This window comes from Camellia sinensis, chromosome 2, assembly GCF_055761805.1.
Source record: "Camellia sinensis isolate YWXY chromosome 2, ASM5576180v1, whole genome shotgun sequence".
Taxonomy (NCBI): Eukaryota; Viridiplantae; Streptophyta; class Magnoliopsida; order Ericales; family Theaceae; genus Camellia; species Camellia sinensis.
The window spans coordinates 164348214-164360097 of NC_138962.1; the positions used below are offsets into that span (position 1 = coordinate 164348214).

The window sequence follows — 11884 nt, forward strand, 5'->3', positions numbered from 1 at the left end:
AGTGGGTTGGCTTTTTTATTTTTTATCTTTTTTTGGCAATTTTAGCCTGGGGCTAAAAGGCCTGATTTGGGAAGGGCTTTTGGCTTTTTTGACTTTTTTGTGAGAGATGTGATATTTTGTCTTATTACGTTAAAAAATCTATTTTGTTTTTTGTAGTTAAAATAGTCAAAAAAACCTGACTTTTGGCTTCCCAAACGAAGTCACAGCAGAGTATGGTGAAATATGTAGGATAATGATGTGAAGAAGTTCCATTCCCATGTTTTTAAAGCTTTGATGCTATTTCATGTCCTGTTTTTTATTGATGTAATTTTTTGCACTCCTTGTACTCCATTTTACATCAACATTTCCTTTTGCGAATTAAAAGAAGAAGAAGAAGAAGGAATTTGTAATTTGTTGGAGTTGTGTTGTAGTGATATACCCAATATTTCATTGTAACAAAATTAAAACAATAAATAAATAAATAAATAAAATATTTGTAAATTTACTTATACCTAATGCACTAATAACGATTTGTAGGAATTCACCAGAGAATTTGTTCAAGTTTCTTTTTGATTGGGAAATATTAACATAAAGGGTAAATTACACTGGCTTCCGTGAAATTTCGTAAAAAAATAGTAAGCCTCACAAGTTAAAATAATTACATTGAACTTTTTCTAAAATTTAATTTTACATAACACTCGATTCTTTTTTTTCAAAAATTTATTAGTTATATGAACATAAAAATAATATTGTTATCACTTTTAAATTAAAATGCATATTGCACACTGCTTATCTTTATTTCTTTATACTATTTGCATTAATTTTAATCTTTTTAATCTTATTATAAGATAAGTTAATATAATTATTTTAAAATTTTAAAATTTATTATATCTACAATACACGTCAGGGAGGTTAGTGTAATTTACCTAACATAAATGTGTTTGTCGACTCTCCAACGGGAGCTTCTATCTACACACACCAAATCCCCTCTATACACACATTTAATGATATGTATTTTTATTAAAATTTTATCCCAAAGTGTAATTACTATTTTAGACATCTACCCAATTCAAAACGTCGCAATGCACACATCCATCCAGACTTCACGTTGAAGCTCCAAGTTCAGCTTCTTCCATTGAGCTAGAAGTGAAAGCACTAATTCATTAAGCTCCAAGTTCAGCTTCTTCCATTAAGGTCCAAGTTCGTAGCTTCTCAACCTTCCTCATTCGTAGTTGTTATGGAGGATTTGTTTTCTGAAAATCAGCAAATAAATGTTTATGAGAAACATAGCGAAGGAAATGTGAGTTTCTCTTCTTCTTCTTTTTCCAGCGTCGTTCGGATAACTAGAGTCGAATTATATTATTTTGTTCGGAAATCTACTACCGAAATAAGTATTTATTTTCAGAAGTTGTTGTCTGAACAAAGTAATTAATTTTGGAAGTTGTTGTCCGAACAAAGTATTTAATTTTGGAAGTTGTTGTCCGAAATAAGTTAACTTTTACAACATTCAACTTCTGAAATTTTAAAATAAATTCGAAAAACTACTTCCGAATGAAGTAAATTTTTTTCCCATTTTATATTCCAAATTTGCAAACTGCATACCAAATTTACAGTTTCGAATTGCAAATTAATCTTTATAATGCCATTAAAAATTTGTAATGTTATACAAAACATGTAGGAATATGTGTCAACTCAAGGAAGTTAGGTTTGCGCGGATTTTGTGTTGGATTACACTACTCAATTCATAACTGAACAGGTTCACTCTACGAAATTATAATGATTATGTTTCGAATTGCTCAACAAATGTAAATGTTTGATAATATTTATTTGACTTCGTAGGTATTCAAAAGTAAGGATGAATTGCTCAACTGGGCACGTGAAGTTGGAAAAAGAAATGGTTTGGTCATTGTAATCAAAACATCAGACAATGGTGGAGGGAAAAAAAGACCCAGGATGTATCTTGCTTGTGAGAGGAGTGGCCAATATAGAGCGACAAAGAAGTTAAAACATGATGACAACAATACATCAAGAATAACCGATACGAAGAAGTGTGGTTGTCCTTTTGATATGAGGGCTCACAGGTTTACCACACATGATGAATGGACATTGACCGTAGTATGCGGATTACATAATCATCCACCTGCGGAGCACCTTTAGGGACATTCATATGCGGGGAGGCTATCAAAGGTTGAGAAAGCATTGTTAATGGATATGTCAAAGAGCATGGTTCGGCCAAAAGAAATCCTAGTAACCTTGAAACGGCGAGATGCCCTCAATGTAAGCACACTTAAAACCATTTACAATATACGCCATCAAAATAGGGTGGTACAGAGAGCTGGAAGATCACAGATGCAACACTTATTGGGTGAATTGGCCAAGTATAATTACATTGAGCACCATCGGTCTGAAGAGTCCACGATGACTGTGACAGACTTGTTTTGGGCACATCCTACCAGTTTGGACTTATTTCAGTCTTTCCCACGTATATTAATTTTGGATTGCACATATAAAACCAACAAATATCGTCTTCCTCTTCTTGAAATTGCGGGAGTGACATCACCTGAAATGACTTTCTCTGTAGCTTTCGCATACTTACAGTATGAGAGGGTCGATAACTATGCGTGGGTGTTAGCTACATTGCGTGATGTCATGGATGGTTTTGTTGTGCTAACAATTATTATTACTGACAGAGAGCTAGCCTTGATGAATGCCATACATAAGATATTCCCGAGTGACAGACATTTATTATGTCGTTGGCATATCAGTAAGAATGTATTGACCAAATGCAAGAAAATGTTTGAGACACAATAGAAATGGGAGAAATTCAACCATGAGTGGAACTCTTTAGTGTATTCATCTTCTGAAATTCAATACGATGAGTGTCTTAAATCATTACTTAAGGTATTCAGTAGTTATCCTGATGCAGTCAAATACGTCATAGATACTTGGTTGGTTCCTTACAAGGACAAATTTGTGGCGGCATGGACAGACACGTGTATGCATTGTGGCAATGTTACAACGAACCGATAAGATTACTTTTATTCAATATGTTATTAATAAGTGCCATGTACTTGATTTTAATTTGACTTACATTGAATTGAACAGGGCTGAGAGTGCACATGCAAAACTTAAAAGACAATTGGGTTCATGTCAAGTCTCATTTCAGGCATCATTTAAGAAAATACACAGTCTGCTTGAGTTGCAACACACTGATATCAAGGCTTCATTTGAGAAAAGTCTAACTGTTGTGCAACATCAATTTAAACCTTCTCAGTTCAGAGAGCTACGGGTTAATGTGTCTGTCTCTGCATTGAAGTATTTGCTTGTAGAGAGTAAGAGAGCCAATTCCATTGGTATTGATGTTGAAGCTTGTGGATGCGTCCTTCGCCACACTCATGATTTACCTTGTGCCGATGAGATTGCTGACTACATCAGACAAGATCGTCCTATACCACTTGCTACCATACACTCACAGTGGAGGCAACTTCATATCTCCATATGCAAGAAAGAAGAGGAAACAGAGGTGAGTTGTCATGCAGAAGTAGAGTTGTTTGCGAACAAGTTTAATGAAAGTGATAGAACCATGCAGTTGGAGCTTTTGAAGAAGTTAAAAGAGATTGTATATTCAGGAAACACTTTTCTTGTTGAGCCGGAGGTGAAGCCCAAAACACGTCCTCGGGATCATAAGAAGATCAATGTTTCTACCCGTCGTGACCCGTGTGCATTTGAGTTGGTGCAATCTGGACATGATTCCTTCTCACCTTGGGACACTCAAATCACTACATTAGCTTCTACTCTGGAAACCAAGAAGAAGCGTCCTGTTAAGAGAAAGGAGAAGGCGAATGCGAAAGGGAAGGTATACATTACTAGAACAGTGAAACCTGGTGCATATGTTGATGCTTTCCCTTCTGGGTTGAAACCATACATTAAGTTTGTCAAGGATGTAGCTGCAGATGGGAATTGTGGTTTCAGGGCTATAGCTGCTTCAATTGGTCATACAGAAGATGATTGGGTTCAGGTTAGGCATGATTTGTTGGATGACCTGCACACACACAAAGAAGAATACATTACACTTTATGGGTTCTACGAAAGGTTTGAAGAATTCACAAGCATATTGTCATACTTTGAAGACAATACTGGATACTCACATTGGATGACTATGCCAGACATGGGCCATCTTGTTGCATCGTGCTACAATCTTGTGTTATCCCACTTGTCATTACAGCAATGTCTCACCTTTTTACCTCTTAGAACAGTGCCAGTACCTCAACTTGATAGACCTGAGATTTTGGGGTTTGTCAACGGAAATCATTTCGTCCAGGTATAACAAAAACTTATCAATTGGGTTTGTGCATGTACAAGAAGTTATGAGATATGACCACTAACTCAATTGATATTTGGTGCAGGTTTTCTTGCATCCAGGCCATCCAGTTCCTCTTATAGCCACTAATTGGTGAAAATACCGATACCCTTGCGCTGTCGACTGGGATGATGCATATGTGCATCGCATTCAACATTTCAAGGACATTATTCATGATAATGTAACTACTCGAGCGACATTTGATGTTGTTGATGTCGCATGGCACATGTATGCATTTGACAATGTTAGAATTATAGAAGAAATTAATGGATGTGTTTTTGATGTTGATGTTGATGTTGATGTTACCATTCTATTGTAATAAGAAAATATCATTTACAAAATCAACGACCATTGTTACCATTCCATTATAATAATAAAATGTCATTACAACAATATCATCTAATAAGAAAATATTAACCACTGTTACCATTACAACAATATCATCTTACAAAAAACACCACAAAAAATTCATCAACTAATAAATAACATGTCACGAATTAGCTGTATGCCTACGCCTAGGCCTACGACTATATGTCAATGTCGGTGATGAAAAGCGACCTCTAGTATAACTAGGTCCAGCTTCGTCAATGTGTTGACCTTCAAGGACATGCGTCATACTCTCAATAGCCTAGTAAAGTCGATAAGGATGTCGAATCCCCTCCTCATAACCAGTGTCAATAATAGGATGTGAAATCTGCAGTGCATGTGCAATACGTTGCATTTGAAAAGAATATCACATTTTAGGGAACATATCAGAAAATAAAAAGTAAGTTACAAATGCATAAAAGAGGATAATATATTACATCGGCATGTTGGCTGAAATCCTGATGGTCATGGACACGCGGTTCATCAGTGTGCTCAACATATAGGTGCGTAATATTCTTATACCAATCCATGTAACCCGGTACACATTTCCAAGGCTGACGAACTGGTGTGCTCTTCCGTTGCTCAGATGACATGTGGTTATCCCAAGCCTCCCAGATCCTATCCAAGTATCTATACATGACTGTAGATCGTGCAGAAATGTTGCCTCGAACACCGCGACTAGGAGCTAGCGGTGCATCTCGGATGGTTTGAACCCTGCCAAACTGCCTTAGAACTCTATCTGGATGATAGGGTTCGACCACATCTAACCACTTTAAGCATCCATGGTAGAACGTAACCGGGTTACATGGATGCCGGTCTATGTAGCTGTGGTATGGATCTCAAATAACCTGTAAACGTAAAGTGTTTTTGAATTAAAGTATATAAAGGGTAAGATAAATGAAATGTGTTAAAATTATCTCAGGACGAGTAAACTTACATCAGTCGCTACCAAACTGTCAAGCTCGGCTCGAAAAGATTTCAAATGATCAACGGAGGAACCCGCCTTTCTCCTAGATGCAAAATGGTACACGTGTGGCATGTCTTCATTGTAGCCCATGTTCTAGTGAGGTCAGAATGCTCGGAAGTGATCATAAATCCACGCCTCCAAAAGAGTCATATAACCACCCATCTGCTTAACCCCGGACCGGCTAGCATACCCCAACTGTCTGTATAAAAAAGCTAATGCAACAGCACCCCAGGCGAAAGTATGAATGGATCCCAAATCCATTAATAAGCCAAGGTAAACAACAGGAACCCTGCCGCCACTCTTGTCACTGAAGAGTGTATATCCCAACAGAAACAACAAATAAGCTCTAGTAGCGCACTGTATAGCCTCCTCGGGGTCTGAATCTGTGACACCAGCAAACTGACTTCGCAACCACTCAAGCATGACTGAATTGCCACAAGCAGTAGAAATCTCTTCATGTGCTACACGTTCAGTAATCCCCAAGCCAGAAACTAGTAGTGTAACTCCATGATGATCCGTCACATCTAGTACGCTGACTGATCTGCCTACAATGGGAAGGCTAAGAATATTGCCAACATCATCCAAAGTCAACGTCATCTCACCAACTGTCATGTGAAATGTGTTCGTCTCAGGTTGCCATCTCTCAACAAAACTAGAGATTAGAAGCTTGTTGACAAACCGATAAGTGCAACGAGCTAATTGTGACAGCCCAGACTGCTCAATAATGGCTTTGAATCTGGTGTTGTTGTCTACTGACCACCATGGCCATGCAAGGATCTTTGAAGAGTGATTATGACACTTTAGGGGCCCTCGTTCCTATAACACAAATGATATCTCATTAGAAACTACCATACAACACACACACACACACACAAAAAAAACTCATATACAAATGAATTTCACTTCTACTCAGGAATGTTTACCTCCCCGTGCCAAATAGCTGCAGCGACATGCTATTGAAACTCCACAGTATTAATGGATCTACCAGTCCACCTGGAAAAGCATGAATAAGGTGCTCTTCTTGGATAGTAGGAGAATCGGGTAAAGAGGCGTCCTCTACAGCAATGTCAGGCATATCATCACCTTGAACTCGTCTTTGGCTTCGGCTTCGACTTTGACTGGCACCGGGGATATCATATTCTACCGAAACTGGATCACGACCTTAACCACGACCTCGACCTCGTCCTCGCCCACGCCCTCGTCTCCGTTCATAGTCAACATCCAATTCACGTCGTCGTCTATTTGAAGCAGTAGGTGGGATACGTTGTTGATATTCAAAATCCATATTATCTGCAAAAATTAATATGTTTGATGACCATCATCTTGATCAAACATAATACTATAATAATCTCATAATATATATAATTATAAACACATTAAGTATCACATTGTTAAAAATAAAATTAAAAGAAAAATAATCGATCCTAGTGCATTACTAATGCTCTTATTCCCTAATTCTATCCCCAAAGAAAGCTATACCATTTTTCAATTCTGTGTTAGTACCCATTGAAGCTCAAACAAGTTTTGAAGAGGTGATCTCAAATAGAATATGTAGTGATTGGTTCATAGAGGTATAAATTATGTTACAATAATTATAATTTTAATGCATTTTATGAAATTATTTATCAATCAATAAGATATTACCACAAATGTAAAAAGAATATACCAAAGAAGGGAGAGAAAAAAAAAATTGTTCGGAAGTTGAAAACGAAAGTATATATACTGTTCGAAAGTTGAAAACCGAAATAAAAAATTAATTTCGGAAGTTGATTGTTGTCCGAATTTAAAATATTCGGAAGTTGACTGCTGAAATAATTAAAAAATTTCGGAAACCTACTGTTGAAATAAATCACTAATTCCGAATTCCTACTTCCGAACAAATTCCTTAATTTCGGAAAACCAGTTCCGAACGATTTGTTTACACTCTGTGGGTCTTCGTTCATTTTCAAAATGATAAAAACAAAACTCTACATTGCAAATTAAATAGGAATGAGGATTGAAAAGTAAACTCACCTAAATACGAATGAGGATTGAAAATGTGTTGGAATGCTTCAATGTGATGTCTTGATGGATGCAGCTTTGGGAATGAAAGCTGTGTGAAGCTTCTACTATGGGGTAATGTCTTCAACACGGTAAGCTTCAGCTATGGGGTAATGTCCTCAACACAGTAAGCTTCAAGATTGAAGATGTAGCTTCAGCTTCAGTGGGTGTGTGTATTTGCACCGTCGGGAGAGCTGGGTTTGGGGTCGGGGGTGTGTGTGTGTGTGTGTGTGAGGGTAGATATGGAATGAACCGTGTGTGTAGTGAGTAACTAATTAGGAATTAATTTTTTTGGTGTGTGTAGTGAGAAGGATGTGCAAAGAGGGTATTTGGTGTGTGTAAATAGATGCTCCCCTCTCTAACCCATACCAGACACATTTTTCCCCAGCTTCAACCTGGACCTTGACTTGGACAATTATGGTCCTCCCTTGCCCATGTCCCATCCAATATTTCTTTTAAAATCAAATAACTAATATTTAATTAAATCATTTTTCCAAACAAACATAACCAACATGTCATGTACTCATCCCACATTTATTATTATTTTTGTCCAGGCTAAGATTTTTATGTATTTATTTATTCTTATAACACTACTAAAAAAAAATTCTTTTTGCGACCGTTACAAGCCGTCGCAAATAATAAAAAAACTGCGACGGGCCATGCAACGGGCCATGTGACGGCAAATGAGAGTCGCGAATGTGGAGGTGGCAAATACTTTTTGCAACCGCAAAATAGTAGTCGCAAACTATTTGTGACCGCGTAACCTACTTATAGCGACTGATATTTTGCCGTTGCAAAAGAGTTTAAAAAAGGCCTACAATGTATTAGCGACCATCTTCTTACTGTCGCAAAAAAAAAAAAAAAACCTACAATCATATATATATTCAAATATTATATACAATAAACGTAAAAACATATTTGCAAAAATCTCAAAATTCATGTATTATTTTGCATTTCTTCCCTTAATAAAATTCTCTTTTCTTCAAAAAAAAAAAAAAAAAAGTATGCGACAATAACAAGGAGTTCCTGAAAGAATCCTACAAAGGAAATTTTTGATAGAGTTATTCCATAGATAAATGAGAACTTTTACTTTTGGAGATTATATGGCAGCCCAAATCCAAGCACTCAAAACAGACAATAAGTCTCTCGAAAGGGAAAAATACAAACATGTAGAGGATATTGCATTAGACAAATTGATTTCAACTGCTCCAGTGAGGTCTTCCAAGTAGAAATGGCCATCCTCTAACTGAGATATAACGCCCATGACCCATCTTCTCCCTGTTAGCCCAACGAGACTTTGAATTGGAGATATCTGCCCAACATATACACATAAATAAGAACACTTTGTTTAATTAACACGTGCCTCCAATTTCGATACGTTTATGTGCAAGACAGAGAGACGGGTTACCTCATAGCTGCTGAACTGAGACCTTTCAATATCAAATGCAGGCTTAGAAAAATGCTGATCACGAGAAAGCCTCTAGAGCAACAAGAAAAATCTATCCCTATATAAAGTGGCTTTGGTAAAAGCATCACCATGAATTGGAATCTTTCCTGTATGCCTACAATTCAAAAAATAAAAATGGCATAACTAACACCACCTAATCAAATGTTCAAATTAATCATTACAATTGCAAGGCAGCAAGTCTGATATGCAGCTCCATGTACAAAGAAGTTCCAAAACTCCACCCACCCAAGTTCCAAAGATCCCAATAGAAAGATCAATTAGGAATGTGGGTAACAAAATTGTTTTCCAAAAACAAGAACCATACAGAATTCCTAACAGTAGAACTGGATAGCTTATCCCGCTATCCAAACACCATCAAGATAGAAAAACACGACCTACAGGTGACGACATAGTAGACAACGAAGTATATAAAATCTCAGAATTAGAATCTAGCAAAAAAAAAAAAAAAAGACAAAACCTACTAGGCTCCACGTTCCATGAAATAAATAATACAATGCTGATGAATCCATTCTGTCTAACCTCTTGAAGAGTGGAATTGTGACAGCGTCCAAAAGAAGGAAAAAATAATATTATACATTGAAGCACTTAACAAACCAAATAAACCACTTAGAAAACAAATAACTAGTAAATCACTTAGAAAAACCACTCCAATGCCGCCCATACACTAGCGCAAAACTAAAATAAACCACCTTCTTCCAATAAAAGCATCTTCAACTCAAATTCAAAAACAAGAACTTTCAAACGCAGTTCAGTCCTGACTAATTAGGAGAAACACTATTTCAATTTGTTATCATGTAGCCGGTTTCATATTTTAAGTACATTACAGTTCATCAATCACAGAGCAGAACATTTTTCGAATTGTTTGTCAGGAAATAATATTTTTTGATGCTACATTCTTTTGTTCTGGAGTGCATTTTTTTGTTAATGCTTTTCCAATCAATATGCATAGATAAAAAATGTGAGGGTGTTGATTCATCTGAAGAGGATTAAGACAATCAGCAATGCTAGGTATCATGAAAATTTTGTCATGAAAATAATCATGAAAGTTTTGTGACCCCTGGATTACACTTAGAATAAAGCACCACACACTAATCAAGGTAATCCAAGGATCATAAATTTTTCATGATCATTTTCATGACAAAATTTTCATGATCCCTAACTTTTCCCTAAGACAATAGTGGTGGAGAAATAGAACCGCCAGAGATTGATCCACGTGCTGAAGATCGGGAACTTAAGAACCACCTGTTGATGAAGTACAATGGTTATTTGAGTAGTCTCAAGCAAGAACTATCCAAGAAAAAAAAGAAAGGGAAGCTACCCAAAGATGCCCGGCAAAAGCTACTCAATTGGTGGAGTTACACTACAAATGGCCATACCCATTAGTACATGCATCCTCTTCAGGCTATATTCTCAAGCTCTTCTTATGAAATTAACAGAGCGTTCTAAGATAAAGATTGTATTCTTGAGTTATTAAGACAGATTGTTGTGATAATCTCACAGGAGAGTGAGAAGGTGGCCTTCGCTGAATCAACAGGTTTGGACCAGAAACAAATTAATAACTGGTTCATCAACCAAAGGAAATGACACTGGAAACCTTCTGAAGATATGCAATTTATGGTAATGGATGGACTCCATCCTCAGAATGTAGCTCTCTACGTTGAAGGACACTACATGGGTGAAGGTCAAGGTCCTTACAGACTAGGGCCATGAGAAACAAGAAAATGCTATTCATAAACGATGTTTTTACTTAATTTTTTTTACCAATAGACACAATGGTAGTGTGTCACACGAATATTCTGGGGGTATTTGTTTTAGCTTTTTAGAGTCAACTTATAACTTTTAGTTTTGAAAAAGTTATTTTGGACTGTTTGGTTAAACTTATTTCAAACAGCTTATTTTAACTCAGAAAAGCTAATTCTGAGAAGCTGCTCACCCCTTACTTCTGATTATCAGCTTCTGCTGTGGACATATTAATTTATGGTTATACTCTTAAATTTTTTTATTTTTTATTTTTTTAAAAATAGAAAAAGACTCAAATGGACTATAGATTATTATTATTATTTTTTTATGAGAAATGTAGACAAACAAAGAATAAAAATTAATTGAAAAGCTATTTCACAGCTTATTTAACAAATACTACTCAGCAACTTAAATCTATAATCCAACAGCTACACCAAACAGATTAACAACTTCTGATTAAAGTCATAATCTATAATCTGTTAAATTATAATCTATAAGCTGTTTTAACAGTTACACCAAACGGGGCCTCTGTTATGCGTGTCTCATTACATTTATGTCTAATGCTAACAAAATTTGGTAAGAAATTCATTTATGTATAATAGTATTACTTGTGAGGAAATAATCAGAACCAACGATTTTGAGTGATGGCTCGTGCAGGGGCACCATATTGGTTTAGTCATTACTAGCCTTCGGCAGGGGATCTGTTAACTAATTCCATGTGATTTTTATTGCAAGCGTTGGGTAATGTCTCAAACAGCCCAATCTATTATAGTTTATAGGAAATGCATTACCTTATAACAATGTTTAGTGTATGTGTAAAAGTCTTTTAGAATGTTTTCATTGTGCTTTGGAAATTGGAATGTTTCCTATTGTTGCTTGATCTGTCAGAAGATCTGGAGTGTTACACTTTGCTGTTATGTAACCATATTAGGTTTTGAGTTGTGTTCATGCAATATCTTGCACA

At 36.3% G+C, this 11884-nt stretch overlaps 1 protein-coding gene and 1 pseudogene across 1 annotated transcript; both read left to right on the plus strand.

Moving 5' to 3' along the window:
- Positions 1 to 1216: 1216 nt before the first annotated feature.
- On the plus strand, positions 1217 to 4436 carry LOC145789213 (uncharacterized). The gene is made up of 5 exons (XM_082913174.1): positions 1217 to 1279; positions 1819 to 2060; positions 2906 to 2974; positions 3085 to 4300; positions 4386 to 4436. Exons 1-5 carry the CDS (start codon positions 1217 to 1219, stop codon positions 4434 to 4436), a joined length of 1641 nt encoding a protein of 546 aa, XP_082769300.1.
- Positions 4437 to 9642: 5206 nt separating this feature from the next.
- On the plus strand, positions 9643 to 10961 carry LOC114301220 (homeobox protein knotted-1-like 3; annotated as a pseudogene).
- The last annotated feature ends 923 nt before the right edge of the window (positions 10962 to 11884 follow it).